This window comes from Fusarium odoratissimum (assembly GCF_000260195.1).
Source record: "Fusarium odoratissimum NRRL 54006 unplaced genomic scaffold supercont1.4, whole genome shotgun sequence".
Taxonomy (NCBI): Eukaryota; Fungi; Ascomycota; class Sordariomycetes; order Hypocreales; family Nectriaceae; genus Fusarium; species Fusarium odoratissimum.
In genome coordinates this window covers 368,456-396,218 of record NW_022158690.1, presented here as the reverse complement: position 1 = coordinate 396,218, position 27,763 = coordinate 368,456, and the positions used below count along the sequence as shown (strand labels likewise).

Here is a 27,763-nt window from a genome sequence, read left to right as displayed (position 1 = left end):
AAGAGGACAGTGCGCATTCACGTAATAACCAAGTGAGTTTGATCACTTGGGTCGTGACATATAAAACAATACGTGTTGTTTGTTCATGGACGGGAACTGTAAGTCTATTGTAAGTACACTCCATCATAAACACACTCAATACTGGACGTGGCTATAATAAGTCATGCAACAAAGGACTATATATCGAGCCTTTTGCAGCTCATCAAGTCCAATCCTCCAATCCTCCAATCAATGAAATCCCATGGCCAGAAGGTTGCAGTGAAGGTGCTTCCTCTCCCTCACGAACTCAGAGTCTCTGGTGCCACCACCTCCTTGGGCGATCTATACCTCGTTCCGTCATTATGGCTGAGCCTCTCCAGGCCAGGACACACCACGATCCTACGGCTTTTTGTAATGGATGTACTGTTGCTAAAAACAAACCCCCAGTCACTCGGCTGCGATAGAACGACATAGCCCAGTTTGGTACACTCAAGAATGACAGCCTGCAGATGATTCATCTGATCCTGTTGGCTAGCAGGGTCTTGTGTAACAAACATCTCCAAGAACTGGTTCAACTCGTTCGCAAGAGATAGAGCCATAGGGGAAGCTTCTGTTACTGACACCGGGAGTGGTGTTCTCTCCTCCGGGTTAGGATGGAGAAGCAGAGCAGAGAGAGTGCGCCACCTTGAGCGTGCCAAGGTAATTGCTAAAAGTTTAATTAGCTATATTTCTAATCCTGCTCTGAGGTAATGTGGGAGTGTCTTACCAGGATTGTTTGCATCTTCAGCTGAGTGGCTTCTTTGCGCCATTGTTGCTACCGCTAGTGGAAGCATGGACAAGCTGCTGCCGGAACTGAAATCGAGGCTCCGAAAGATGACATGCGAGAGGACATGACGAAGTCCAATTTGAGAGGTCTTGGGGCTGAGGCAAATGGCAGCAACTGTGTCTGCCTGTAGTCCTGACGCTTCTGGTGAGTAGCCAATATTGGTAAGGCTCTGAGCCACCTCAGCGGCGTCGGCCTGGACTTGGGGTCTACGGTAATAGTTCTCGACATGCTGGTAAATGAGTTCGGAGAGTGAGCGTAACTCTGCTTGGAGGTCCTTGTCCGGGGTTGCCTCGAGAAGAAATTGACTGAGTTCAGCATCGTGTCTCGACGATGAAACTATGACCTGTGTCCCATCCTTTGGTTCCGTGTATTTTTGGTCTGCTAAAACGAATCCTTCGTTTGCTGGTTTGACTCTCCGCCGTCTCCGGAGAAGTAAAAAAGCTGCTATGAATCCCAGAGCAAGACCAGCAATGAGGCAGCCAATGGCAACTCCAGCAACGGGACCGCCTTTGAGTCCATCTGGCGATCTTTCCGATGGCTCGCTGGATGAGGTTTCTTCTTGGCTTGCTGGGGTTGCCTCCGTGGAATCCATCGTCGCAGGTCAGAGATAAAAAAGTCTTGAAAGGCAAGAAATTCAGGAGACGGGGCGATCCTTGCTGAAGGTTTTTGGGGAGATAACAAGAGAAAGAATGAGGATACCAAAGACTCAAAGGCTTCCAGGGCAGGCGTTGCTTTTGACCACCAACAAAGCCTCAGTATTCCAGCCCTACTGCCGTATGATTGCCACCACCAAGTTGCTCTCCATCGAGGTCCAGCTAGCAGCATCCCTTGTCAAGCCACTCAACACAGGGGAGCATCGAGATGCGTGTTTCAGTATCAGGCTGAGGCCGAAGGCCTACTCTGTCTTTTCCCAGCCGACCTGCTGATAATTGACCCGCACCGCACACCCTTAGAGGTGCGTCCAACAAACCATTATCACGAAGTCCAGCTCTGGTGGCTGAAAACAGGTCTATAGCATGGGTCTCTTCCGAGACTTGTCACATTGCTGGCAATAAGGCTCTCAGACTATCTTTTGACTCTTCCTCAATTGCTTCTCGAGAGAAATTGAGCAGACCAACAAATGGAGGAGCAACCAGACTTGACTGTCTCTGTGGACCTTGGCACGACGTTCACGGGCGAGTAGCGGTCTCGCCAATACCAAATATAAGCTAATCTGTGCTAGGTGTCGCCTGGATGAGGCATGGAATCCCAATCCAGGTCGTCAACGACTGGCCGGGAAGCGACGATAGAGGCGATCGAAAAGTCCCCACGACAATCGTATACAACGCGGATGGAAGCATCTCATCTTGGGGATTCATGTGTGCTGACGATGACCACGATACGAGCAAGACACGTCGGGACTTCTTCAAGATCTTTCTAGATCCAGAGACCCTCGACGCAGCACAGCACCAGGGTCTAAGCAACGTCCCGCAAAGCACTACCCAGGCTCGCCAATTCGTGACAGATTATCTGAAGCAGATATATGCGCATGTCAAAGATAGCATAGAAATGCGCATGGGTATAAAACACGTCGGTGGATGGGACCGTATGGCTGTGCTGTTCCTCTTCAGTGCGCCCACGACGTGGACGAGTATGGCTATCATCAACACCTTCAAAGGCGCAATTCACGATGCTGGATTCGGAACTGGAGGCCCAAAACACTCAGCATTGGTTGATCTCACAGAGTCCGAGGCCGCAGCCGTGGCAACTCTCAAAACTGGAGCTATAAGCCTCAAGGAAAACAGCGTATTTCTGACCGTCGATGCGGGTGGTGGCACAACAGACCTCGCTCTGATGCGAGTCACTTCCACAAACTCAAGCTTTCCACAGCTTTCTCAAGTCGCTGCCGTCAGCGGTGTAGGTGTTGGCTCATCACTTATTGATCGCGCATTCGCAAGACTTGTCTCGCAAAGAATGGCCGCGAATCCCGACTTCAAGCTTCCGGCTGATTTTGCAGCACGCATGGCTCGAAGCCAAGGATTTAAGAGCGTCAAGCACAAGTTTGGCGAAAAAGTATACATGCAACCAGTATACAAAATTATGATGGAGGGTGTAGGATACGATGTGAGCCACGAAGGCCTCGGAGTTCAAGATGGACGCATGCTTTTTACCAGGTCAGTTACTGTCCCACTACTAAAAACGTATTCTCCATGTCGACTTACCAAGTATGATTGATCCGTTGCAGGCGAGACATTCAAGCCCTCTTCGATGTCCATATCGAAGCAATCATGGCCCGAATTCACAAGCGACTTGACTGGTTGGCCGAAAAAGGCCTTTCAAAACAAGTGGTAAGGCGCTCCGGTTTGAAGCTCGACCAAAGCTCATTGCGTATACAGGAGTATGTGATTCTTTCCGGTGGGCTGGGTAGTTCAGCCTACGTCCGTGAGGTTCTCCAAGAACACTTGACCAAGCTGCAACATCCAAATGCTCGAAATCTCCTTGTTATACCCTCCCAAGACCCACAACTTGTTGTCGCTCGTGGAGTTCTCGAGAACAAGCGACAAAGGATGGAGTCGGGGAATAAATCCGTGCTCAGCACTTGGATTGCTCGAGCGAGCTACGGCGTAATCGTTCAGGAGGTCTATATGCCTGCACAGCACTTCGATGAAGAAATTCGACAAGATCCGTGGGACCCAAGTGTGAAGTGGGCGACTAATCAGATCCAATGGTTGATCAAAAAGGTATGCTTAAGGCCTTTCTTTTCGCTCACAGACTGGGTTGACAAAAGATCACAGGGAGATACCATCAACCCAGACTCTCCGTTGGTCAAACGATTCGAAATCAGGCTGAAAGATGGAGACACTACACGAGCTTGGGACGCAGAAATTGTGGTGTCCAGCAACGAGGCCGAATGGCTCCCTCGAAGCCTTAAACAAGCCGGCGTTATGAGACTTTGTTCTGTAAAGAGCAACCTCGCTGGCATCGAACAACGCCAGCTCGTCCTCAAAGAAAAGCGAGGAACTTGTTTCCGGCGTGGACACAAGTTCTACATTTGTAGGTTCGATATTCGAGTTATTGTAGCTCCAGCAGACCTGAGATTTGAGCTCTGGTTTGGGGGGACGAAGTTCTCTGGCAATCACCAGCCTATCTCGGTCCAATGGGATGCAGCTAAAGGTTGAGAGAATAGGTGACGAAGATGGAACAAAGTGAGTAGCTTCACTCTAAACCACGAAACGCTGAGGAGATACCCCGGCTGCAGATGAAATACGTATGTACATTGATATATCCTCAGATGATCAGCGCCTTATAATCATACACTATCCTGACCATTCTCCAAAAAAACGCCTTTGTCGTGATTTCGACTTGCCCCATAATGAAACAGCATTGCCACCCTTCCTTCCTCCTTTTCAAAACTTCAACACTCTTTGAGCAAATTCTCATTACAATGACTTGTAAACACGCGCTGAAATGCCGTTCATGTTGACCTCTTGAAAGGATGCGCTTCAGTGTTGAGAACCCATTCGTCAAGGCTAATGACGTTAGGCTCTGAAAAGAGTAGATAATAGTACTTGAGAGTCTCGGAAATCCAGAAACTCTCCATCTCGTCCTTCAGATTGTTCTCTGTGGCCGTCACGTCTTCGATGGCGCTGTTGGCGAATTCGGTGCGAGTTGCAGCAATTGTGGCCTGGAACATCTTCCAACCCTTATCCATCCAGGTAGTATCGCCAGTAATGCGATACATGTACCAAACAGATTCAATCGCCTCAGGTCTGTATCTTTATGTTAGTAGAGGCAATAAACACATTACAAATGCAAACTTACCGAAGGATGTAATTCCGGTTCATTATATCGGTGTAGCCTGGAGGTAGTCTTTCTCTTTGAATCCTCGACTTGACGTACTCCTCGTGCGTCACGGGCCTTTCCAGGGGTACATCGTCAGAAGCAGCAACTTGTTCTGCGTTTCTGACGGCATCAAAGCTGTCTACAGTGACAGGCTTCGGCGCGATGGTCTTTTCCGTTGTATCTTGGACAGCAGCGGGCTTGTTTTCTAGCTCGACTTGAGCAGGCTTGGCTTTCTCCGAATCAGTCTTGCCCAAATCTGCCTTTTCTGCTTCGGTCTTTTCAGACCCGTCCTTATTCAGCCCAATTTTCTGCTTGAGTGAATCGGGGAGCGTTGATCCAAACTCCGAGTCGTCCTCTTCCATACTCCTATCCAGCTCAGGCATCGGTATACCTGCCCGCTTGACCACCTTTGGGGGATTAACGACAGGCTCCGGTCCCTTGTTTGAATTATCGGGCTTGTTTTGTTGGGCAGCGGCGGGAGCAGCTCCTTCTGCGAGTTTCCTCTGGGCCTCGCCGTCTGACCATTTCCGGAACTCACTATCGCGCCATTCTCTGTTAGGGTCGAGATCCTCATACCAACTCTCTTCACTGAAAGCACACTTTTCCAGGGCAGGGCAAGCGACCAGATGAGCATATTCAGGCATTATACCGGTAGCCGTTGACTGATATGCCCACACGCAACCATCAGTGAGCTTTTTGGCCTTGTCGATATCCCCATCACGGCCAAAGATCTTACCGCCTAGTCCATACATGCCTCCAACGAAGCATGCAAGATGAGCCATATCGTAGGTCTTGGTCCATTCTGAGTCACCCCGGCTAGAAGTCGTCAACTTTCCTGTGAAAAACACATCCCAGCCGTCGTCTTTGATCATAGGTCGATAAAGCAACCATTCATTAATCGCGTCGATAGTGTTCTCGTAGAGCGGGCGATACTTGGGTTCCAGACCATTCAAGAGCAAATATTGCTAAGTTACGTCAGACAAAATTATTACGAAGAATGATGACGGAGCAACATACCTTGGGGAAATACTCGTAGGCTGAATCTTGGGCACCTCCCATGTGGAAATGTCCGTAGTTAGGGCTACTGGAAACGAGACCCTGAGGCTTGCAATCCCAGTCTGCCGAAGATCCATCTGCAGTAAGAGGGGGCGCCTGTTGAGCCCCAGGTCGAGCTGGTGTCTGATCACCCGCGTTGGTTGCCTCATCAGTATCTACAGGAACATCGCGGCGTTGGAGCTTGTCCTCCCAACGACTATCAGCCTGAGGGAGCTGTGCGGGAGAGGCTACATCTCCGCCCAGTTTCGTGGGATCAAATCCTTCAGGTTCCTTAGTCAGGTCGGCAGAATTGACTTGCTCCCGGGCCTCCTGGCTGAGGCTTTCAGTCCGAGTGGCAGCGGTCCTGTTACATCCAGAGGCATCGATGCGTTCGGGGAAAAGTCCTGGAATATCAGTACCCGCTGCTTGCATCTCAATCAAGGCGTCGGTGATACGATCAACAGCATCATAGTATTTGTTGGTACCCGTCAATTGAGCGAGGCGAGTGAACTCCATAGACAGAGTTCCAAGCTCAGCGATTCCAACAGTGCTCGCTCGGTGGGGTTGTGAAGCATAAGGCTCATGCCATCGATAATATAATAGGGGCATGCGGTTAGGCGTATCAAAGACGCCCATGAGGACCTCCGCAAGTTCGACGGCCTTATCCAGCAGAATCTTATACTGGCCAGAGGGTCCACCACTAACATCGTACGCAGCGATAAGGCCACCCAAGTAACGAATGGTAGTTTCAAAAACGGGAATGTCGTTACGTTCAGAATAAGTGAAGTCGACATTGGCGACGGCCTTGGCGGCTTCATCAAACTCCTCTTTCATACCAGCGATCCAAAGAGTATCAAGCGAATCGATGAGTGTCGCACCCCAGCCACAAAAAGTGTCGCGATACTTCATAGAAGCAGGCTTGAGTTCATCATGTGGGAATGCGAATTTACGATAACCAGTCCAGGCACGTTCAATCTCTGCCTTGACACGTTTCAGTCGATCCAACCGAGTGGTGCTTGTCTGTACGTCCTCAGGTTGGAAGTCGAACTGGATTCTGTTGATACTGGGAGCTGTGCCTGTTGGGACTGGCCTGATTGACTCAGGGGGGATAGGGAAGTTCTCCTTGGGCTTGGTCCAGTGAACTTTGGATCCATCAACGTTGACATCGGGAATATCAGGGTTGTCGGCCTGCTTAGGAGGGTCCTTAAAGTGAACATCGGGAATCTGTGGTGCACTTTGCTCGGCTGGCTTCTTGTGCTCTTCCTTCTTGTCATCTGGCAGCGCAGCGTCCCCAACAGAGATAGGTTTATCGACGACAGGCTTCTCTTCTGCAGGTGTATCGACTTTCTCTGCAACCTTCTCTGGCAAAGTTGGCCCGTCTTGAGGTACAGCTGGTTTGGGTTTATTGGCAGCGTTGGAATCCGGCTCGGAATTGGGAAGCTGGACGGGTGGCGGTACGACAGGCGGTTCAAAGGCTTCTTTCGAGCCCTGCACTGGGTCAGAAGCTGGCTGGCTCGGTTGCTTCACCGTTTCGAAGTGAGGAGACTGTGACCATGAATTTTGCATGAATCGATACAGCAGGAAGACCATGACCACAGCGACTATGGCATAAAATCGTCCACGCCGACGAAGTGGAAGCATTGCGACGGGTCGTTGCTCGCCGAGGCGAGGCTTTTGGGGGGGGGCGATTAAGGCTTAGATAGAAGATTCAATTCGGACTGCGCCCTGCTATAAAGCGACGCGAGGTTTCGCTAGAGGGGTCGCTTGATCTATGTCGTCAAAGACTCTGATGTCGCCTATGGTACTGAGCGCAGCATTCCGTCTGGTACCAGACCAACTTGAATTGGCTTTCTTGTGCTTCCTTCTTTGTGTCAGGTTAGCCAAAAGAAGAAAACAAATAAGTCAAACTCCGACAAGAAAGCGACGCAAAAGAGATGCAGATGGAGAAGACAAACAAGATAGCGAACGTTAGGGTGTCGGGGAACAAAGACAAGAAAGGACAGTCCCAGAGTGAGAGCTAGTAGAGGAAGGAGCCCGCCCTCCACCGGCCTGACCATCTGTCTTGGCGAGGCCAGGAGAAACCACATTTCAGTGGCATTGGTTGGCCAAGATGAGGTAACGTCAGGGGCTTTATGGAGTCTAGCGTATACCCCTGGTGCTAACTTTAGCATCATCGCAGGGTCTTCCCGTTGCATTCCTGCAAGTTTAAGGCTCATCAATGAACTCGTGGCGGATTGACATTGACTGTGAGTACATACCTATTTACTGGTATATGCTCATATAATGCGTGTTTTTGGCTTTAGAATAATGTAGCTATCAATGAATAACTCAGTGGGCACATCCCTGGGTTCTACTACCTTGATACTGCATCTGATAATGAGTTAAGTTCCGGATAATTAACTCGAAGCTACGCGGTACTGTTCAGTACCTAGATGCGAAACCGACCCTTTCCATTTACTTCCCCTCGGCTCTGAGTATTCACATGTGTTTGTTAGAATCAGGATTAGTTTGTTTGGCTGTGCTCCGCAACTTAATTGCGTTTAAACTACCACCCAAAAGTTTCTCACACGTGCATCCATTCCCAAACTGGTCAACCTGGTCCTCGGTCTCAACGGGGCCGTTACCGCGCCGCTTAAGCTCCGTGTTCTAGATTTAACGGAGCCTCGACCTCCGATATCAGATTCGGGATGTCCACTTCTATTTCTTATTCGCCCCTAAGAATCTAAGATCAATTTAGGATTTAATAATCATATCGACGCATTGTCGTCATGTAGTCGACAAGGTGGGTTTGATATTTCACATGAACGGAAGAGAGAAAATATCAAGCCACAAAAGATGTCGCATCAATACTTAATTCAGCATACTGCGTAGAGTTTATTGGTTTCGATCCTACAATCTTATACAATCTAATTGATCTCCAGCCCTGAAATATGTATCTCTCCTTCATAACATAAAGCGTTACTATTGGCTGCAATGCTCTGTATAAGGTAGGTTATAGGGTAAGCCTCTAGCTGTTAGCTCGTAGCTTCTTTTCAACAGAGAAAGCCAACTGCAGTTATGTGTCCCCTACTGAGAGAACAAACGAAGGATTAAGTCATCGTTGATAAGAATGATTAATCCCCACATGAGAATCTTCGCTGTCTGAGTAAACCTGTATCCTGGTGATCCAGCCACTTGATATCATTGACTGGGGTCTTGTATCTGCGGCTGTCAAGGAAGAGCCTGAGACGGAAGTTCTAGCAATAAAGCAGCCCCAAAAACATGCAGATAATCTTGCAGCGGACGTTTTGTAATTGAAGGTTCATTGGAGGGTAAGTTGCTGTCAACGTCAAACAATCCAAGACGTTTGCTGCCTATTTTCATCCCCCTTCGAAGCAACTGAAGGCCCATAAAATGTTAGGATGTCGCCCTCGAGAACCTTCTCAGAAGGATGTAATAGACTCGTTGATTTTTTTTATTTTATTTCGACTGGTCCTATCAAATCAGAGAACGAGTCTAGTAAGGCCAGGAATACTGTTAATGATGCCTTATTCACTATAGATCAACGGACCACACATGGTAATACCTCACGCGCTATCCGTCATAAAAAGAGCAAGACACTTCTAAGATTGAATGAGAGGATTGGATAAAGCATCCACATGTCTAACTTGATGGCTCGGTCTCAGATTTTCACCAATTCTTACTGAGTGGGCCGAGAAGAGGCAAGTGATGAAGCAAATCAAGGCAAGGACACTATAAATTGGCCTGGCATCCCTTCTGAGGTGACCATCAACATGGAATGGACCAGTAATGCAACTCAAAATGTTGTGGAGTATCGAGAGAAAGAGATTGCGAGCACGGCAGATGTTGCACCCCTCTATAGAACCATCAACATATGAATTCGGACTCACAGTGCTCAGCGAGGGACTAAAGAACTAGTGTAGAGAAGATTTGGGCTTGTTGTTTGAATCTCACTATTATACAGATACAACTCAATAGAGGTACCAACTCTTAACAATTGCCTCTTTCCCCTGTGGCTTAGTTGGCTAAAGCGTCCGACTGTTATTAATTAGGCAATCGGGAGATCGGAAGTTCGAGCCTTCCCGGGGGAGACAACCTCTTCTTTTGCAAGTGAGTCTGCATCAAGTAATACGACATTCTTATAAGTACATTTTTTTTTCTTAATATATACTTAACTTAAACCCTAATTAGCTAAATTGTAAAATAATTTAAAAAGGAGTTATTTAAGTATTTTAATTTTATAAAAATTATATTAATATAAATAATCTGCTATATTAAATAATAATACTTAGTAGTAATAGCTCTTAATCGCCTAGTTTAGCAGACACTTATATTGTTAAAAGCCATGGTGATCCTTGCTTTTTATTTAACCTAAGAGTCAGAGAATATGGTTTTATATATTTGCGCCGCAACAGCAATGTATAACTATTACAACAAGCTCTAGGCACTAGAACTTTAAGATCTACACTCAGTATTCCCGCAAGTTTCACAGCCATAAAACTGAGAAGTCTGTACAGGTAGGACTCGACCGGACAGTTCTTCCAGTGCGACTCACGTTCACCAGCTCTTGGCATATAGTAGATAGAGGTCATCAAGTTTCAGAGGTCAGATAAGTCTAGGTATCATACAGATCTTCCAGCCCCTCGGCCAAATACTGCTCCTCCCACTTTTCAAGTCTATGTTTTCAGGATAAGCCAAGTTTTCCATTTTAACCCTTGATCATGCTCCATCTTTCATTATAATTCTCTCCCTTTACCTCCGGGGCATGCCACGTCCACGGCCCCGCAGAGCACGCTGCGCAGCACCTGGCGGCAGCTGACCAGGAGCCTGAGGCTTAGCACTCTCCTCGTTGCGGATAGTCTCGTCGACTCCAAGGATGAGGCAGCTGGCCTCGGTGGCAGCCTGGATAGCGTTGATCTTGACAAGAGCGGGCTCCCAGACAAATTGCTCCATCATGTCAGTAACGCCCTCGTTCTGGAAATCAACACCAGCCCATGTCTGACCCCTTCGGTGCGCAACACGGAGCTTGTTGAGAATATCAGTGGCATCGAAACCAGCGTTGTCGCAAAGCTGGCGAGGGATGATCTCAAGAGCCTTGGCAAAAGACTTGATAATAGCTTGCTGCTTGGTGGAGATGTTCTTATCAGCGAACTGGTGAAGGTATGCTGAAACTTCCATCTCGGCAGCACCGCCGCCACCGACAATGAGATGGTTTCGGATGGCACGCTTAACGATCATGATGGCATCGTGCAGGGATCGCTCAACCTCAGCAATAAACTGCTCAGCACCACCACGGAGGACGAGGGTGCAAGTCTTGGCCTCGGGACAGTCCTCGAAAAAGTTGAAACGCTCACCACCGATCTGGCGCTCCTCGAACTTGCCGCAGGTACCCAGATGCTCGGGCAGAATATCGGAGCATGTTGATTGAACAACAGCACCAGTAGCCTGGACAACACGCTCCATATCATCAGCAGCCACACGACCAGCACAGAAGACATCTCGATCAGCGAAGAATTGTGTGGCCAGGTCACCAATGGGCAGTTTGCTGAGCACAACCTTAGCACCAGTCTTGTAGACTGCCTCAAGCTTCTTGTAGATAATCTGCCACTCCGCATCGACGATTGCCTGGTACTCAGAAACCTGCTCAACACGGACCTCGGCGTTGTCCTTCTCGGCCTTGAGCTCCAGCTCGACGTTCAGGCATACGATCTTGGGTTGCTCGAAAGATTTTGGTTGTTGTTCGAAACCGGCATAGGAAAAGGTCTTCTTGAAGGCGACACCGTTAACGAAGAGTGAGTCGGTCAGGGAACCACCAGGGATCTTCTTGATGCCGATGAGCTTCTCGTTGAGGTCGTCCTGGTCAAGGGACAAGACAGCATCGACGACCACTAAAATCAGTTAGCTCGATGACCAAGCATATGCATATTGGGTGCTTGCGTACTCTTGGTGAAGAATGTAGTATTTCTCTTGATCAGCTTGCTTGTCATGGCAGTAGAAGCCAGCTTGATAAGAGTATCACGGCGGTTGCCCTCGTTTGTGCTAACAGCAACCTCCTTGATCTTGTTGACAGCCATCTGAGATGCCCTCCTCAGACCCTTGATGATAATCTGAGAGCTAACACCCTGCTCAACGTGCTCCTTGACCTCCTTCAGGATCTCACCGGCGAGGACAACGACTGATGTGGTTCCATCACCGACTTCGGCGTCTTGCGATCGAGCAATATCGACGAGAATTCTTGCGGCGGGGTGGACGATATCGAGAAGCTTTGACCAGTTAGCAAGGAACTGGAAGTGAATGAACATTTTATCGAGCGCTTCGAACCTTCATCACGGTGGCGCCGTCGTTGGTGATAGTTTGTCGGCCATTCTCATCAACCATCAAAAGGTCACCGCCGTAAGGACCTAGAGTGGACTTGATTGTAGCCTGGACGGCGAGACAGGCATTGATGTTGGAGATGATCTGTCCCTTGCCCTGGGAAGTATCGGTTCCTGTAAGAAGGCGCTATGGTCAGTTATCTGTTGCGATCATATTTGTTGCCGTTGCGTCGTGTTTATATCGTCTTCCTTTGGAGATGCCCCCTTAGAATTCGAGGGGTGAAGCGGGCTGGCGGTGGGGTAAAACGGACCTTCCTTGAGGACGATAATCGTCGGCGTTTGGCCTCCGAAGGACATCTTGACGATAATTGATTAACCCGAATCTGAATAGCAGAGGTTATAGCCGTGTATAAAGTATGTACAGGCTTAAGTTTCGCTCCGTCGTCGGTTGGTGGGGGGAGGGAAACACGTTGGCGGGTTCAAAGTGGGAGGAGCTTGTGATGAGTGGAAGCTTCCAAAAAAATGTGGCAGCCTTCCACTTTCTCGCTTTCTCATCATGCCTTGGCCCCAGTCGTGCACGGGCCACTTTGTATAGGAGTTAAGGGTCTTGTCTCGACCAATCAGGTTATTGTTTTTGATTCGACAACCAGCTTCGTATCAGCTCATAACTGACAACTTCAAGTAGGGTACTAAACCATATATAAACCAGAGTGTCACATTGTCTCCTATACGTCGATATCCAAGCCATCTAACAAAGCTTTAGTTGTCAGCCGTGGTTTCTACCCAAACTCCACTCCTGGCATAGACTAACAAAAAGATATCCACAAAGGACAAAAATAACACCAGGTTTTAAAAGAAACTCCCCCGGGAAGGCTCGAACTTCCGATCTCCCGATTGTCAGTTGATAACAGTCGGACGCTTTAGCCAACTAAGCCACAGGGGAGAAGCTGATTGGTTGAGCAGACACCTTCGTGATGGGATCTATGGTGATCTGATTTGGGATAGACATGGGAGACGCCTTGTTACTTATTTACTTATTCTTTTAATCACAAGCGGCCGAAAACCTGTTTTCTGTAGGTATCCTTGCCAAGATTTCTAGCCAAAGGAGAGCAGTGATGGTTTCGGCGTCTGATGGTGTTTGTGGACTAAGGGAACAGTGGAAAGTCCAGACCAATAGACACAAGCCAAATCTTAGTATTTATATGCGAAACGCCAAGCTCATGCTCATAGATAGAGAAATGTAATTATATCCAGGAGCGCCCGCTTAATGCTTCAATTCAAAAGGACAGCATCACAAAGTCACCTCTGACTACCCCCCTGCCCCCTCAAAACCAACATCATACAAACCCCTTTCCTTATGTACAAGCCCGTGATTGTCTGCGCCAACACCGCCATCCACGCCTATGCCATCCATATCATCCGTCCCGTCCATCACATTATCATCATCTTGATGTTCTATCAACATCTCCAAATCTCTGTCCACGACATCAGGACCAACGTCTTCAGTCGCATTGAGCAATGCTTGGAAGTCAGCGGGCGAATGATATTGATCAAAGGGGCCAAGGTCATGAGAAGCTTCGTTGATGATCTGCGGGTCGATGGGTTGGTATACATTGTGATCATGTGGGTGGTGGCCAGTAGGAGGATCTTGGAGCATGGGAATGTGCGAGTGAAGTGTATGTTCCATTGTGCTGCCTTGAAGAGCGTGAGGAGGTGCAATGAGAGAGATGTCGGCTGGGTTAGCATAAGGACTTGGTGAATGGTCGTGATCTGGACTCTGGTGGGAAATTGTCGGTATCATGTTGTGATCTTGCAGTGGTAACATTTGGGTAGGAGCAGGACTCGTCGGTTGCGCATGGTGGTCACCTGTATTTGCACCCCCTCTCCTCCCTCCCGCATGATTATTCGATGAGGCTGCTTTTCTCGCGCCGCCAGGGTTAGGTGTCTTGCCTAGCTCTTTGCACTCCACACAACTGCGAATAACGTCGCTGACTGTTTCTTTGATACGGCTCCAGTGGTACTTCTCTGCAATAGTAGCGGTAGTTTTGTTGATACCCCCGTGCTGCTGAACATGAACTTGACGAGCAATATCGAACTGACGGGCAGGATCGGATATAACTTCCTTATCCTTGAGCATGAGCTTGTCTCCGTCGAGAAGCTTATAGTGCGTCGCTGCGCTGCGGAGCCTGCTTTTCTCAGCGCGGTCAGCGCCGTTCGGGTACTCGCCGTACTTGAGGTAGAACTTGATCTTGTCGAAACGCTCTTCACTCACGAGTTCCTCGCTTTCGCGCGGTGACAGATCCCGCCCATAGATGATAGCATCAATCAGCTGATTGGGATAGCTGCGAAGGTTTCCACAGCCCTTGACTCGACCGATGCGCTTGAAGCCGAGCGCATCCCAAATACGGCATGATGCAACGTTGGTCTCGTACACCAGGTTGAAGACGCTATACGTATAACCCAACTTAGGTGCCCAGTCAAGGTAAGCCTCACCCATGAGACGACCGACACCACGGTTACGCGAGGCATCTGTGACAAGGAAACCGGCGTTGCACACATGGCTGCTGCGGCCGGGATAGTTAGGCTTGATATAGAAGCTGCCGAGACATTCCCGGGACCAATCTTTGCCTTCTACAACATCCTCAGCACGTTCAACATCTCCAAGGAGCATGATAGCGCCAAAGTTCTGGAACCAGTAGGAACCGAACTTGTCGGCGGCGAAGGGATCCATCATGGGATATGTATCGCCGCCTTCAATTTCCTTGTTGATCTGGTCACATAAGTAGGCGATCAGCGACTCGGGAACCTGATGTTTCGAGGAAAACGGAACAATAGTGGCCACGGTCTGGCGATCACGGAGCGTGACCTGCCTAGGGGTCATCTCGGCCGGAAGGCCGGGGTTGTTCGGATCCGGATACGGAGGCTGACCGGAGACTCGGTAGATAGTGGGGCTCGCCGGATCATCCAGCATGGCCGGCATATTGTTGGATGAAACCCTTATGCGGGGTTAACGTGAAGAAGAAAGAGGAAGCAGAAGAATAATTTAATTGGAGGACAAGTTTTTATCCCTATTGACCAGATTGTTAGCCTTATAATTCTTGTCACTTACGAATCTATCTTCGCAGTCTCAGGGTGATGTCGTCTTACACCAAACAAACACCCTAAAGACTGAAAAGTGCAGAATGAGAGAAAAAAGTATAAAGTGGTGCATACCAATTCAATTGTCAGGAAAGGCCGAGACAGTTTAATAAGAACAGCTCGGCTCAAAAGCTAAACTATTACGGGAGACTCCTTTGTTGTGGAGTGCTCTCTCAAATCCCGATTTCGCACCGAAATCTCTATCAAGATCTCTCGAGTTCTAGGCGGACCGTATTGAAATCCACTACTGTAGGTGTGTTGTGGCCTGTAAAAACTGCCTGCTGCGTTTCAATGCACTGTTGGGTGGGTGGTGGCCTGGATCCTTGACTGAAAAGGGCGCGCCCTGGACAGTCCAGGGACCTCCACAGGGAACTACCTAATTAACAGTGACCGAAGACGCTGTAGGGCTCAGTGATAGCCCCAGTATATTCAGTGCTCCGCTCTGTAATAAGGTGTAGTGCAGCGTGTGTAATGCTTGTATTTTTTTTTGTAGTGCTGTGATGTGATGTTCGTTGTGACTGTGCTGAAATGTTCGTTGGTGATGAGGGGAAATGCGCAGGCTTCAGAGGAAGCCCCGAAAATTTCATGGAGGCGGGGCGTGCATCTGGAGAAAACAAAAGCCACTGAGAATCCAAGGCCATGTTAAACTTAAAAAAAAAAAGGCCGGGGTCAATTGTTTATCCGTAGTTATCGCCGTGATCGGCCTTGATATGATGCCAATGAGAACAATTTGATAGCTTATAACTGATACATAACAATACATTTTTATATATTCATTCCAGCTTACATCGCTTTCATACTCTATCCCTCCCTTAGGCTATTATACATCTCAATATTGTACACAGCTTTTCTACTGCTTACCGCTCTTGATATCGGCCTCGATCGCATCCGCCGCATTCTTCAGTCCTGACAACTGATCCTCAATGTTCGCTAGCCTGAAATCCTGTGCTGATTCGGCTGGCTTAATCTCGGACTGAACATCGGCCACTACATCTGGTGCAGCGGGTTGCTCAGGAGGTGAAGTGGCTGCGTCGGAGGCAATAGGCTGTTCTGGCGATGAGGTGGTAGACTTAGCCTGAGCCTCACCCACGACCTCAGGGGAGGAAGTTTGCTCAGCCACTACTCCAGGAGCAGCAGCCTGCACAGGAGACGCAGGGCCGGAGCTAGCGGGTTCCTCAGGCAATGCAGACAGCGCCTGAGCGGCAACCTCCTTTGCAGCTCCTAGGGCAGCCTCTCCTATCATGTCAACCATCTCGCTCTCGGTAACCTCAAGCTCGTCACCGTAGAGCCCCTCCCTTAAGATCTTCTGTTCCTCCTCATTGAATCCCTCGAGGTTGTGTTGCATCTGTCCCATGACATTCTTGCGCTCAGCAAGAGCAGCCTTCTTCTCGCGGTTCATGTGCTGTACGATATCAGGAGAATTTTCCCATGTCGCCATGTTCTTCTTCTTAGCATCTGCCATACGTCGCTGTTGACCTCTTTGACCAGCTCGGCCTAGGACACCACCAACAACAGCCATCGCTCGCAGACTACCCATGCATTAGTAACGGAAATGGTTAATGTTGATGGAAGTTCTTACCTGTCATCGTTAGCAGGAATGGTATAAGTCACCCATGATGGGTCTACGTTGGTATCAATAACGCCAATCGTAGGAATGCTCTTAAGACCGCACTCATAAAGAAGAGTATAGTTCTCAAGGGGGTTCAAGCAAACAACCAGATCAGGCATCAGCGGTCGAGCCGAACCTCTGTAGGACTCAAACCCGGGGAGTTCCTGGTCCTTGTGGTCCACAACCTTTGTTCCGGCCATCTTCAGAATAACATCTCGATTGGTGATGGCCCCAGGGGTCCACTTGGTGAACAGATGACAAGCACCAGCCATCTCAGCAGCCTGGGTGACAATCTCCATCTGACCCTTGCGGTTTCCTACGAAGAGAATGAGGCCAGCCTTGTATGCTACCTCCTCCACCACACGGGCCGCACGTCGCAGGTGTGCTGCGGTCGTTTCCAGAGAGATAATGTGAACACCTTGTCGCACGCCGTAGATGTATCGAGAGTTCGCGGGGTTCCAGAGCGAAGTCTTGTGTCCAATATGTGTTTGTGAAGCCATCAACATCTCTAGAGTGATATCCTCAGGTCCAGGGGGGTTGTTGACAAGCTCGGTGGGAATATATCGCTTCTCCAGCTTTGAACCGAGACTCCGTGTGTTGGCCTGAATTCTTTGCCATTCCTTATACTGCTGAGCAGGCGTCGCAGGTACCGCCGAGTTTGAGTTGGAGTGAGGTGTTGTCCAAGCAGCACCCCTGTGCTCGTGCGCCGAGTTGGTCCTGAGAGAAAGAATACCGTCCTGTACAATTCGCTGCTTCTTTCGTGCCGCTGAGACAATCTTCGGAGGCGCAACAGCGGCCTGGGTTGTCTTCCACTCTTCGGATGTGGTCTCAGTCTTTGTGGTGACCTGAGTGGACATTTGCCGGGCGAGGGACCTAGAGATGGGAGACGCCAATGTGTGGCGGCCTGAACATGTCAGTTGTGTATTTGAATGAATTAGAGCTCAATTGACTCACAATGCCGCACGGGGGCGTTCCTCAGGATCATGGCGACGGCTTGGAGACTGCTCGGTTATCGTGGTGGTCGTTCGACTGTACCAAAATTTGGCTATGGTCGATGAATCGGGTGGAGGGATTTTCCGGGCCGACTAATATCCTCCCGCTACGACTCATCACAACTTTCCAAACGAACGATCCTGAAATTAGCAATGAGACATATTTTACTGACAAAGAAAATTTATTGGCATTGAATTAGTCTTGCAAGGTTAATCTCTACTATGAAAAGCTACTTTCTCTTTCTGAATATCTACACTAAACAGCCCCCCACCTCCATCTTCATCATGTCATTACGAAGAACAGCAGATGACGCCTTTACCGACTGGTGAGTCTGGCGATGGTAAAGACACCAATGATAGTGACGGCCAATGTGACAATTGCGCCAGGAAGTATGAGCTCGTTCGGTACACCAGCAATAAGCTGCTCGGGGCCTTGTGCGTGTGTATGTGCCGCACGGCCCTTTCGTCTCCGTACGGGTTCATCCTCGTCATCCTCATCTTCTGAATCATCATCTTCCTCTTCGGGCCACCACTTACGCCGCTCTCGTAGACCGGCCCCGGTTGAGACTGATGGTGTAGCAGGGGCCCCAGATACAGGTGGCTTCTCAGGATCATGGACAAATAGATCGACCTTATCATGATGAGCTTGACGAGCAAGAATGACAGCCTCGAGAAGGTCATGGTCGGCTGTGATAGAGATAGAGTCTCCTTCATCATCCAAAAAGCTCATTGCAAAACCTGGGCCGACAATCTTGCCGTCAGACACAGGAGGCACACCACCAATGCTGTCTGCCTCCGCACCAAGCTTGGAGGCAACAGCGTTGACGAAAACTTCAATGCCTTCGGTTGCAGTGACCTTGAGACGGTGCACTCGGCCAGATGGAGCCTTGAATTTGAAGGGGAAAGGGAGCTCTTCTGGTAATTGATGTTCAAGAACATCGGGAAGAACAGAACGTGGAGGTGACTCCATGCCAACATGAGATGCTGAATCGCCAGGAGCGAGACTATCGTTGATACCTCGGTGCATGTCAGGCGAGGTCAGGCGAGAACCCAGATTGGTGTGGTGTGCCGCACTACCCTCTCCAGACATCATGGACTCTGTCTCAGCGTCGAGCGACAGCCAGAACTTGTTCCATGCTGGACCCTCATCGTTGGTGTTTGACATGGCATTGATTTGGTCGAGTGTAGCATATGTTAGCTTGAGAACGTCGACCATGCCGACGATCTCACCGCCATCATTCATGACAGGGAGGTTTAGGTAGTGACCATCTGAAAACATATTAGCGGCATCTTACTAAATTTTCCTAAACAACTCACCGTGCATCTTGCGGAGAGCCGCCTGGAGGGTCATGTCCATGGGTGCAAAGTCGGGGTGAGGGGTCATGACACGCACAACACTGCAGTTGGCGGGGTCAAGACCAGGTGCAATAACTCGAAGAACGACATCCTTGCTGGTGAAAATACCCGTAATAGCTCCTTGATCCTGAACAAGGACAGCGGTTGTACGGTTCTCCTTCATAAGCTGAGCAGCTTCCTTGACCGAGGTTCGCACGCTCACGGTGGTGGGGGGCACACCGTTGAGCACGGTCTCCAAAGTAGGCCCAGACATCTTGCTGCGCAGAGCTTCGACATATTGGATGATCTGCTGGGGTTGAGTCGAGCCCAGTTCAGACTGGACGCCCTCAAGCGCATCGTAAAGCTTTCTGGAGGACGAGTAGGCACGCTCTAGCTTCTCCATAGCATCGTAGAAGCACTTGGTAATATCCAACACACCCGAAATATCCTGGTTCTCGTCCATAACTGGCAGATGTCGGAAACCCTTTCGGACCATGAGATCCAGGGCATCGGTAGCACTTGTATCGGTTCGAGCGCAAAGAGGGTTCTTCGTCATAATCTCAGCGATAGTAATAGCGGAAGCCTTTGCTCCAGCTCCCACAACTCGGAACGCAAGATCCTTTGCGGTGAAAATACCAGCAATTCGATCGTCATCGTCAGTTACTAGAACACAATCCTCGCGTTTTGCGGCCATCAGCTGGGCAGCCTCGGAGACGGTGGTGCCAGGCTTGATCTGTAGGGCCTGACTGGGCTTCAATGCGAGGACAGTTCCAGGAGGAGCCTTTCGTGAATGGCGAGCCCGGCTGGTAAGGTGCTTCTTCTTGGAGAGGTCATTTTCGAGCTTCTTTCGGATGGCCTGAGGTGGAGGTTAGTAACCTGGTATATTGTAATTCGAAGCCTTTCGAGGTATATATCGCAGTCGAGGCCAATCGTAAGGGTATATCATGACGAACCTCATCACGCTTGCTCTGCTTTTGACGACTCGCGCTGACCGCAGATCCAGTCTCAGTAGGCGGTGAGGGTTCGAGGACCGGACGAGGGATGCTTGAACCACCGCTGGGACTGTTGGTGAAAGGAACCGCGCCACGGCCCTGGTTGCGAGTGGGCGTTCCTCTATAAGTGTTTCCCGACATGATAGCGGTAGATGGAACGAAGACGAGACGAGGATTCGGTCCGGCTTGTCGTCACAGCCAAAGGCAGAATACGTACGATTGCTGGCGTTATCTGTTTCGCTGTATGCAAAAGAGGGTCGGCGGCAAGGGAAATGCAATAGAAAAAGGTGAGTTTATGCCCCGGATGGAGGAAACCTAGGAAAATCAAGGATCAGCCAATCGCAGTGGACGAGATATTCTGCAGGCTGGAGGAAATCGGGTGATTTTGTTCGAGGTGAGTGACTCTCCAAGCTCCCAGGATGTTGGTACCTCCCGCCCGCCTCTTGGCCTGGCCCCTGTGCTTTCAGGGTTGTTGTGGTAACTCTTAGTGGTTATTGACTCAGGAGCGCTTATTATCCAATCAGATGTTGATTGAAACCGTTTCACCGACTTGATCCGACAACGTCTCTAATAAATAAAACGAAGCTCTTAGACATACATGATCGAGGGCCAGACCGAAAAGGAAAAGAAGCATTTCAAGTGGAATACTACTCTATATGCATGCTCTTCCCAGTAATGACCCGCATCTGATCGTATCTGACTTACATATAGTTCGTCAGAAGGATCCATTACATCCAGCCAGCACATCATGGGCCCGTGCAATATATTATGTGTCGATTTTTATTCCATGCTCACACACGAACTAGTAGCCTTATTGGACATATTAAGACCATATGAACATTCCGTTTCCGTACAAGCAAATTGTTTCCTCTTCTCTTGAGCAGTTCCCAGAGACTATACATATCAAAACCCATCCTTTGCTGACCGCAGGTATCCGACCATAGTATCGTAGTCCCACATCTCAAGCATCCTTCCCAACTTCGGTTCCTTCACTCCGAGCCACGGAGTCGACGGCCAATAGTCGACGCCACTGAAGTGTCCTTCTTCTTGGGAAATTTCTTGTACATCATGCCGAGGAAAGTGGCCATGTTCTCCGAGCCTCCAATGTAGTCGAGTGTGTCCTCGATTGTTCTCTTCCACTCAACATCGAGGTTTCCTTTCACAGCCCGCTCCAGTAGTTCTGTCACGACGACAGCCATCTCCATGCCGCCAACACAGGTGTTGCCGAAATCATCTGCAATGGGCACACGACTACCACTCATGCCTCGGAGAGTCGCTGGCTTAACGGGGTCACACGGTTGGAGAGTCGAGAACCGAACGAGGGATGTTTCCTCAGCCATTTCAATCTCTTGGGTGGTCTCAGTAGTTAAGAAGGTTGACTGGTCCTCCGTGTCCGTGCTGGACAGTGTTTGCTGGCTGGACAGAGCCTGTTCCTCAACGTCTGGTTCGATGACGATCATGCGAGGGCCGGGGTATGTCTGAATGCACTGGAGCGGGAAGTATACACCCGCCCATGGCGCAGTGTTACCAGACTCCGGATTGTAGCCTTGGTTCCGAGCTAGAGATCGGCAGAATTCCAGATTCTTGCAGTTCATGAGGTTCTCACGTTCGTCTTGGGTGAGATCGAAAGCATCCTCGTTGCCATACAGCTGTAGCGCGCGTAGATATCCAGTATAAGGGACAGTTTGCACGACGAGGGGGCATTTGAGGCGTTGGTGAAATGAAGTTTCATAGATGCTGTCACGCTGGCGCTCTATAGTTTCGCATTTGTCGAACACAATGACGCCGGAGTTCTTGGTCGTTGTGTCTGAGTCGGCGGTCATGGTTGAGTGAATGTGAAGTGATTGAGTCAAGGAGTGGCTGTGCTTTGGTTCGATAATGAAGGCTAGAGAAGAAGATGAGAGACGAGAACGTTTAGCCTGACATCGGAAGAAAGAAGTTGAGAAAGGACAGAGAGACGAAGTTCTGAAGGAAGTCACATCGGTGGTTACTTGGCAGGGTAGGTGCCCAGTCTTGCACTGGCAGCTATTGCCAACTGCCGACTGCCGACTGCCAAAGTGCCTGTTCGCTCCTGCCCAAGTTTGTAAATGGACACACATGCCCAGTTTACCTAGGGGAGTGATTTCCAACATTGACATCGTACCTACCTACATAGTACGCTTCTATGAAGGGAGGCACGATCTCAATAACCCAATTTATTTCAGGCCAAACATTGTGGTATACCTTAGGTATCTAAGGTAAGGTCTAGCAGGACTTTAATACTACTCTATTTGTAAGATCGTTAAGAATATTACTCTTCACCTTCACTTTTCAACCTGCTAGAGTCGAAACGGGCCAGCTATGAGTCGTCGGAAACTATAGTTAAGTATCATTAGTTGCCTTTCTTGCAGTGTTCTATGCATCATTTCATCATTAGCTATTGATACATATCTAGATGTTCTCGTATTGAATAATGGTGTAACTCCATGAATTAGGAGACTTGATGTATAATTATTTTTCTATGATCGTCTAAATTGATAGACGTATGAAGATCCCGACGGGCCAATAATTTGCCACCTTCGTCGGTGTTGAGTGCGTGCTTACCCAAATGATTGTAAGACTCTATTTCAAAACGTTGGCGCCGGCTGGTATCCGCTGGCGGAAGTGGTGATGACCAGCGCCGGCCGTGTGGGGCCGACTATCCTGACAGCCCACGGCGTTGACCTGGAGAGACTTGGGTCAATGAATGAGGAACTCTACGAGTATGAGCTTTTGTCTCATCATCTTCATTCTAAGACTCTGTCTTCATGGGAAAGAGGCCGCCAGTTACCGAATGTTTTCGATCTCGATCTCTGGGCATTACCATTTCTGTATACGAACAACTACTCTTCATTACTGTGTTAAATATCGGAGTTAAAAAACAGAAGCAAGGGTTAGGAGTCTGGATCACGATGCGTTTTTCATTCACACGATGACAGTTTCCTGGAGACTTTTTATAAACATATCAGCATTTCCTTGGCTTCTGACGCCCGTTTTGTTCACATTGATAATGAGATTGCTTTGTTATTTAGAGCTCCCGGTTATAAGCTGATGCGTATGGTGTTGAACTCAATCGAAAACGCCATCTCTGGGGGCAAAAATACCGATAAGATGTCCAGTAAACGCCGAGCATAGCAAAATTTAAGGTTCAACGGTGTTGCCTCTTCAGCGGGAGAGGTTTGTTTACAATGACGACTGAACGAAGAAGCGACTGCAAACTTTGACAAAACGCAGGACTTGTCTCAAAAAAAAAAAAAAAAAAAAAAAACCAAGGACTGCCTTTGGATAGACCATGGATTAATCTATTGGCGGTGAGGTTTCTAGATCATATTGTATCAAAGAGCGACAGGATCTAGGTCAATGATAAGGAATGGTGAGATTCCAAGGCAATGCCTTGTGCTGAAGAACGCCTCCCGTCCGAAGCGAGGAAACAAGAGCTGAATGTACAGTCATGGACTGGGGAACCTAGGCAACGTCCTACAATAAGTTCAATTCAATGTGGTGATGGTGACACAGGACATCGCCATTCACTGTTTGGCTGGAATGCAGTTACAAGTTGGAGGCCTTTGAGCGTTTGTATGTCCAATGGCGCAGAGGCACTTGGTATGGACGATGACCTAGGCTTTCTCATTTCCAGGTTGTTTGAGACAACCTCACTTTTATGTGATCGTGTTGATCCTGAAACGAGACGTCATCTGCGTCAGCTACAGGGGTTGTCGTTTACAGCTGCCATTGACCGAGACATGTGCTGGAATCCTAGGTTGTTATGGTAGCAACAGGGAATAAGGTAATGATGCTATTCCCCTGCGACACCTCGAATTGCTTGAGCTGAGAGGTACTGTGGCTGTGGTTTTCAAACCGCGAAGTAGTTATCAATGTTTGTTATGGGAATTGGATCGTGGAAATACAAGTTATCAAGTTTGAAAGATAATGAGATCACTTTGAGTGTGGTCAGTGGTCAATCCTCGGCTAGAATCTTATCATGATCAGGAAGTGGGATGTGTCCCGAGAATAAACATGGTTCTATGGTGTAATGAACCATCGGTCGCCAGGTCACGTCTCAGAAGTTGGCTGCCACACTCTTTTAGTAGCTCTAGCCGCCAAGGTGTGCCAGGGTAACCGGCTGAGCATGGGTGAAGCTGGATTTAGTGGTTTGATTCTGGTTGCCCCTGGTGATTGTTTACTTTTAGCTCGATCTCACTATCAACCCCAAAGATCCAAGTTATCCACACTGCTGCTCTTGTTGCATCTAGCACCAAAGCTACTCCATACACACATCCATACATACATACAGAACAATCAGAGCTTGTACATCAATTGCATCTATCTCATCTCTCGGGAGAGCTCAAACACACAAAAGAGCACTTCCACAAACCAATATCATTGCCTTACAGGCATAACCACATTTGAACTTATATCGCAAAGTCGACCTCGACTGAGAACGACAACAACAATTTTCCACTAGCCCGGCGCTCTGTGCTTGCGCTGCGTGAGGTAAGGAGCATGAAGTGCAGTGAAGGATTGGAGAAGTTGACTGACATATCAACAGTTTCGGACCTATAGGTTCCCATCGACAATATATCGACCGACGACAATTCCCTTCCGGACTCCCCTTGCGACATTATGCTGTCCAATCCAACAGGACTTCACGCCCGACAAAAGCAGCATCGGCGTCAAAATTCGACACCGTCTGCTTTCGAGGGCGCCAAGATCCCTAATCTGCCAACTACACAACGACAAACCGCACACCGACGCGGCCTCAGCCTAGATGTTCGACGACAACAGAACCAGAACATCAACTCAGCAGCAACAAGGCAGAACTACATGGTAAGTACGAATACTAACAACACAGGATTAGCCAATATTTCTACGCAGCAAGTTCTGCGAGAAGCGCAGCAGCAACGCATTCAAGCACGCCCGGGCACACAGAACCCTTACGCCAACCTGGCCCCAAGTGGAAGTGAGAACTATCTCATATCACCTCATGGAACTCCTCAGACACAACGATTCGACCCGTCCTGCTTTGACCCCAACTCACTTCCTTTTGACCCTTACACTACTGATCTTAACGTGATGATGGGCAAGGGCCAACAGGCTGCATACGGTGACAATATGTCGGGAGGTAAGGAATTTGATATCTTTAACAATGACAGTGCACTTTCAACTCCAACGTTCATCAACTTTCCTTCTGAGGGTTCCTCCGCTCAGGGCTGGTCCTCTGAAGGTGACACCTCCAGTACAAGGAGAGCCTCAAGAAGGATAAGTGGTGGCATTCTGGACCGCGTTAACAAGTTTGAGACCTTGGACTCAACGACAAGACCCGCTACGCCTCCTAACCAGAACCAAAGTCAGAACCAGAACCAGAACACACAAAGTCAGTCGCTCAGCTGGACTATGACAATGCCTGAGACGGCTAACCTTGAGCAAGGTTACTTTCCCCCTACGCCAATTGAGACTCCCCACGACCGATTGGTCAAGGATGAGGGCATGCCAAGTCGGTTTGCCGATGGATATGATGAGTCTATGGAAGAGACTATCAAGCCCGTGAGGAACCGCGGAGGAAACCGAAGGGCTCAAAACATCTTCCAAGACATCAGACAACATTCTGAGCAAGTCATGTCTAGCCCAGCTCGGTCAAATACTCTTCCTGAGTCATCCTTCAGTGGACTGCCAATGTCGACACCTGACTACATGAACATGAACAGCTTCAACAACGAGTTCATGAAGATTGAGAGCGACTTTGGCCGGGAAGAAATCCATGGTCTCAACAACCAACTACCACAACAAGCCACTCCCAACACTCCTCAAATGACACAGTACATGGGATCTTTTGACAACAAGCCTGAACTCCAACCCTATCCCATGGGTGCTCAATCTGTCTGCGGAACCCCCTCTCAGACACCTTCTCGTCGCCACTCTCCCCATCGCCGCACCGAGTCAGTTGCTAGCATCGCAAGTGCTGCCAGCATCGCCAGCATCAACATTGAGGAGACCAAGACAGAGACCGGAGTCACTCAGGATGAGATTGCCCAGTTCATTAGTGGCCCAGACGCCAGCGACGGCAAGTGGACATGTACTTATGAGGATTGCGGCAAGAAATTCGGCCGCAAAGAGAACATCAAGTCGCATGTTCAGACTCATCTCAATGACCGACAGTACCAGTGTCCCACTTGCAAGAAGTGCTTTGTTCGACAGCACGATCTCAAGCGACACGCCAAGATCCATACTGGAATCAAACCCTACCCTTGCGAATGTGGAAACAGCTTTGCTCGCCACGATGCTCTTACTCGACACCGCCAACGAGGCATGTGCATTGGTGCTTTCGATAACGTCGTGCGTAAGGTTGTCAAGCGAGGCAGACCCCCCAAGAAGAGCCGCCCTGATATCGAGACTCGTATGGAGAAGTCGGCGCGAACCCGCAAGAAGAACATGTCTGTCAGCTCAATGTCATCATTCTCTGCTTGTTCTGACAGCTCAGCTGTCAACTCACCAGAACAGTTTATGCTTGATGACATGATGGACATTGGAATGAGTTCACAGAACCAGGCCCTCGCTGCCGTCTCTTCAGCACCCATGACTGGCATCACAGCCGCCGCTCTCCAGGAGTATGCCTCCTCTCCCTCCACTGGCAGCGCACACTCATATGTCTCCCCGGAGGCCATCATGGAGGGCACTCCTATGCACGCGGCATCTCCTTCCAAGAGCATCGCAAGCCAGTACAACACACCACCTGAGCTCTCGCAATCATCTTCTCCCCCAGCCACTCACTTCTTCGACGTCGATCCCAACACTTCAATCAACAACGACGATCTGACCATCATTCCCGGGACAACAACTTTCGTCACCTCGGCAACCATGGCTGCTTCTCTTCCCCTTGGCCTAAGCAATGCGGATGATGAAATGCTGTATCAATTTGCCAACGACGACGATCTTATCCAACTGGATCGCGACTCCAACATGCTCATGAGCAAGTTTGACGAAGATTTCGACAACGTCGGCATGTTCACCAACAACAATGACGACGTCTTCTTTGGCAGCAACTAGTTTGTGCCCAGCATTGTTTGTTTTGTTTTGTCTTGCGCAAGCCATGGAATAGTACTTAATCAGCCATGCACTTTTTTGTTCGGGATTACACCAATTGAGGTCTCTCGTTTCCAGAAGAAGCGGCGCATTTTCTCACGACACTCACGCTCACGCTTCTACGTAATGCACGCTCGCGGTTATGTACACTAGGGATGGAGGAGAAGAAAGTAAAAAAGGGCTTGGGTATTTCAACGGGGTTTTCATCATCATTAACAATGGGTTATTGGGGCAGGAACTGGCGAACCGGAATAGGATTCTTATGATTTTTTTGGGGAAATTGATAGAAAGCAAAGGTCTCAACGCGGTTGGGTGTCGGACACCCCCTTGGGCCGCTTGGAGTTTTGAGGTTGAGGCTTTTGCTTTTTTGGGGGTATATGGAATTTACCAATGGAATATTCATTGACGATTAACTTTTGTGCCTTGATTAGATGTGATAATGATCTGCTTTGACTCGATGGTTGTAAGTTGGTGGCCAACACTGACATGAGAGTTCCAACACTCCTTTACCACCAATCGAATTTGAGTTGAGGCTGTTGATTTCCCGCGATGTTCATTGATCGGTTTAGATCAGTTGGAATTACATTTATTTGTTGTTCTGTCACAGACGTATCATTATACCT

At 49.0% G+C, this 27,763-nt stretch overlaps 9 protein-coding genes and 2 non-coding genes across 15 annotated transcripts; 3 read left to right on the top strand and 8 right to left on the bottom strand.

Annotated features, from left to right (window-relative positions):
• Nucleotides 1-71: 71 nt before the first annotated feature.
• On the bottom strand, nt 72-2,234 carry FOIG_03268 (uncharacterized protein). The gene is made up of 2 exons (XM_031201055.1): nt 746-2,234; nt 72-685 (listed from the first exon to the last, which is right to left on the bottom strand). The coding sequence occupies exons 1-2, from the start codon at nt 1,395-1,397 to the stop codon at nt 279-281; spliced, it is 1,059 nt and encodes a 352-aa protein (XP_031068579.1). The 5' UTR covers nt 1,398-2,234; the 3' UTR covers nt 72-278.
• FOIG_03267 (uncharacterized protein) lies at nt 773-4,364 on the top strand. Its single transcript, XM_031201054.1, has 5 exons — nt 773-1,980; nt 2,028-2,958; nt 3,030-3,132; nt 3,181-3,525; nt 3,580-4,364. The coding sequence occupies exons 1-5, from the start codon at nt 1,926-1,928 to the stop codon at nt 3,961-3,963; spliced, it is 1,818 nt and encodes a 605-aa protein (XP_031068578.1). The 5' UTR covers nt 773-1,925; the 3' UTR covers nt 3,964-4,364.
• On the bottom strand, nt 3,053-7,722 carry FOIG_03266 (mannosyl-oligosaccharide alpha-1,2-mannosidase). Of its 2 annotated transcripts, XM_031201053.1 has the most exons (4): nt 7,618-7,673; nt 5,645-7,526; nt 4,607-5,592; nt 3,830-4,554 (listed from the first exon to the last, which is right to left on the bottom strand). In XM_031201053.1, exons 2-4 carry the CDS (start codon nt 7,301-7,303, stop codon nt 4,260-4,262), a joined length of 2,940 nt encoding a protein of 979 aa, XP_031068577.1. In that variant the 5' UTR covers nt 7,304-7,526; nt 7,618-7,673; the 3' UTR covers nt 3,830-4,259. The 2 variants fall into 2 exon arrangements, with proteins under 2 accessions (XP_031068576.1, XP_031068577.1); XM_031201052.1 differs by having other exon boundaries at nt 3,053-4,554; nt 5,645-7,722.
• A 1,946-nt stretch (nt 7,723-9,668) lies between these two features.
• On the top strand, nt 9,669-9,753 carry FOIG_03265. The gene has a single exon. It is a non-coding gene; the product is annotated as a tRNA-Asn (tRNA).
• Nucleotides 9,754-10,110: 357 nt separating this feature from the next.
• FOIG_03264 (T-complex protein 1 subunit eta) lies at nt 10,111-12,531 on the bottom strand. Its single transcript, XM_031201051.1, has 4 exons — nt 12,288-12,531; nt 11,984-12,150; nt 11,604-11,925; nt 10,111-11,550 (listed from the first exon to the last, which is right to left on the bottom strand). Exons 1-4 carry the CDS (start codon nt 12,331-12,333, stop codon nt 10,415-10,417), a joined length of 1,671 nt encoding a protein of 556 aa, XP_031068575.1. The 5' UTR covers nt 12,334-12,531; the 3' UTR covers nt 10,111-10,414.
• A 304-nt stretch (nt 12,532-12,835) lies between these two features.
• Nucleotides 12,836-12,919, bottom strand: FOIG_03263. The gene has a single exon. It is a non-coding gene; the product is annotated as a tRNA-Asn (tRNA).
• A 165-nt stretch (nt 12,920-13,084) lies between these two features.
• Nucleotides 13,085-15,710, bottom strand: FOIG_03262 (acetyltransferase). Of its 2 annotated transcripts, none has more exons than XM_031201049.1 (2): nt 15,190-15,710; nt 13,085-15,044 (listed from the first exon to the last, which is right to left on the bottom strand). In XM_031201049.1, the coding sequence occupies exon 2, from the start codon at nt 14,954-14,956 to the stop codon at nt 13,286-13,288; it is 1,671 nt and encodes a 556-aa protein (XP_031068573.1). In that variant the 5' UTR covers nt 14,957-15,044; nt 15,190-15,710; the 3' UTR covers nt 13,085-13,285. The 2 variants fall into 2 exon arrangements, with proteins under 2 accessions (XP_031068573.1, XP_031068574.1); XM_031201050.1 differs by lacking the exon at nt 15,190-15,710 and adding an exon at nt 15,124-15,184.
• A 72-nt stretch (nt 15,711-15,782) lies between these two features.
• Nucleotides 15,783-17,799, bottom strand: FOIG_03261 (30S ribosomal protein S2). The gene is made up of 3 exons (XM_031201048.1): nt 17,678-17,799; nt 16,694-17,627; nt 15,783-16,643 (listed from the first exon to the last, which is right to left on the bottom strand). Exons 1-3 carry the CDS (start codon nt 17,706-17,708, stop codon nt 15,965-15,967), a joined length of 1,644 nt encoding a protein of 547 aa, XP_031068572.1. The 5' UTR covers nt 17,709-17,799; the 3' UTR covers nt 15,783-15,964.
• Nucleotides 17,800-17,816: 17 nt separating this feature from the next.
• Nucleotides 17,817-20,488, bottom strand: FOIG_03260 (uncharacterized protein). Of its 2 annotated transcripts, XM_031201046.1 has the most exons (3): nt 20,004-20,488; nt 19,033-19,906; nt 17,817-18,984 (listed from the first exon to the last, which is right to left on the bottom strand). In XM_031201046.1, exons 1-3 carry the CDS (start codon nt 20,181-20,183, stop codon nt 18,032-18,034), a joined length of 2,007 nt encoding a protein of 668 aa, XP_031068570.1. In that variant the 5' UTR covers nt 20,184-20,488; the 3' UTR covers nt 17,817-18,031. The 2 variants fall into 2 exon arrangements, with proteins under 2 accessions (XP_031068570.1, XP_031068571.1); XM_031201047.1 differs by lacking the exon at nt 20,004-20,488 and having other exon boundaries at nt 19,033-19,963.
• Nucleotides 20,489-20,798: 310 nt separating this feature from the next.
• On the bottom strand, nt 20,799-22,082 carry FOIG_03259 (uncharacterized protein). Its single transcript, XM_031201045.1, has one exon. The coding sequence runs from the start codon at nt 21,863-21,865 to the stop codon at nt 21,032-21,034; it is 834 nt and encodes a 277-aa protein (XP_031068569.1). The 5' UTR covers nt 21,866-22,082; the 3' UTR covers nt 20,799-21,031.
• A 2,068-nt stretch (nt 22,083-24,150) lies between these two features.
• FOIG_03258 (uncharacterized protein) lies at nt 24,151-27,563 on the top strand. 2 transcript variants are annotated; one of them, XM_031201044.1, is made up of 3 exons: nt 24,151-24,554; nt 24,610-25,434; nt 25,489-27,563. In XM_031201044.1, the coding sequence occupies exons 2-3, from the start codon at nt 24,684-24,686 to the stop codon at nt 27,102-27,104; spliced, it is 2,367 nt and encodes a 788-aa protein (XP_031068568.1). In that variant the 5' UTR covers nt 24,151-24,554; nt 24,610-24,683; the 3' UTR covers nt 27,105-27,563. The 2 variants fall into 2 exon arrangements, with proteins under 2 accessions (XP_031068568.1, XP_031068567.1); XM_031201043.1 differs by having other exon boundaries at nt 24,288-24,554; nt 24,610-27,553.
• Nucleotides 27,564-27,763: the final 200 nt, after the last annotated feature.

Excerpts from the sequence above, each read along its gene's own strand:
- FOIG_03268 (XM_031201055.1), bottom strand. The coding sequence starts at position 1,397 with ATGGATTCCACGGAGGCAACCCCAGCAAGCCAAGAAGAAACCTCATCC. Across the intron at positions 686-745 it reads TGAAGATGCAAACAATCCTG|CAATTACCTTGGCACGCTCA; the intron begins GTAAGACACTCC and ends TTAAACTTTTAG.
- FOIG_03264 (XM_031201051.1), bottom strand. The coding sequence starts at position 12,333 with ATGTCCTTCGGAGGCCAAACGCCGACGATTATCGTCCTCAAGGAAG. Across the intron at positions 12,151-12,287 it reads GATTATCGTCCTCAAGGAAG|GAACCGATACTTCCCAGGGC; the intron begins GTCCGTTTTACC and ends GCCTTCTTACAG. Across the intron at positions 11,551-11,603 it reads TACTACATTCTTCACCAAGA|TGGTCGTCGATGCTGTCTTG; the intron begins GTACGCAAGCAC and ends AACTGATTTTAG.
- FOIG_03258 (XM_031201043.1), top strand. The coding sequence starts at position 24,684 with ATGCTGTCCAATCCAACAGGACTTCACGCCCGACAAAAGCAGCATCGG.
- FOIG_03261 (XM_031201048.1), bottom strand. The coding sequence starts at position 17,708 with ATGATCCTGAGGAACGCCCCCGTGCGGCATT. Across the intron at positions 17,628-17,677 it reads GAACGCCCCCGTGCGGCATT|GCCGCCACACATTGGCGTCT; the intron begins GTGAGTCAATTG and ends TGACATGTTCAG. Across the intron at positions 16,644-16,693 it reads ATTCCTGCTAACGATGACAG|TCTGCGAGCGATGGCTGTTG; the intron begins GTAAGAACTTCC and ends ATGCATGGGTAG.
- FOIG_03267 (XM_031201054.1), top strand. The coding sequence starts at position 1,926 with ATGGAGGAGCAACCAGACTTGACTGTCTCTGTGGACCTTGGCACGACG. Across the intron at positions 2,959-3,029 it reads GGACGCATGCTTTTTACCAG|GCGAGACATTCAAGCCCTCT; the intron begins GTCAGTTACTGT and ends GATCCGTTGCAG. Across the intron at positions 3,526-3,579 it reads TCCAATGGTTGATCAAAAAG|GGAGATACCATCAACCCAGA; the intron begins GTATGCTTAAGG and ends AAAAGATCACAG.
- FOIG_03260 (XM_031201046.1), bottom strand. The coding sequence starts at position 20,183 with ATGTCGGGAAACACTTATAGAGGAACGCCCACTCGCAACCAGGGCCGT. Across the intron at positions 19,907-20,003 it reads AGCAGAGCAAGCGTGATGAG|GCCATCCGAAAGAAGCTCGA; the intron begins GTTCGTCATGAT and ends CCTCCACCTCAG. Across the intron at positions 18,985-19,032 it reads GGCTCTCCGCAAGATGCACG|ATGGTCACTACCTAAACCTC; the intron begins GTGAGTTGTTTA and ends ATATGTTTTCAG.
- FOIG_03266 (XM_031201052.1), bottom strand. The coding sequence starts at position 7,303 with ATGCTTCCACTTCGTCGGCGTGGACGATTTTATGCCATAGTCGCTGTG. Across the intron at positions 5,593-5,644 it reads CCTACGAGTATTTCCCCAAG|CAATATTTGCTCTTGAATGG; the intron begins GTATGTTGCTCC and ends GACGTAACTTAG. Across the intron at positions 4,555-4,606 it reads AACCGGAATTACATCCTTCG|ACCTGAGGCGATTGAATCTG; the intron begins GTAAGTTTGCAT and ends ATAAAGATACAG.
- FOIG_03259 (XM_031201045.1), bottom strand. The coding sequence starts at position 21,865 with ATGACCGCCGACTCAGACACAACGACCAAGAACTCCGGCGTCATTGTG.
- FOIG_03262 (XM_031201049.1), bottom strand. The coding sequence starts at position 14,956 with ATGCCGGCCATGCTGGATGATCCGGCGAGCCCCACTATCTACCGAGTC.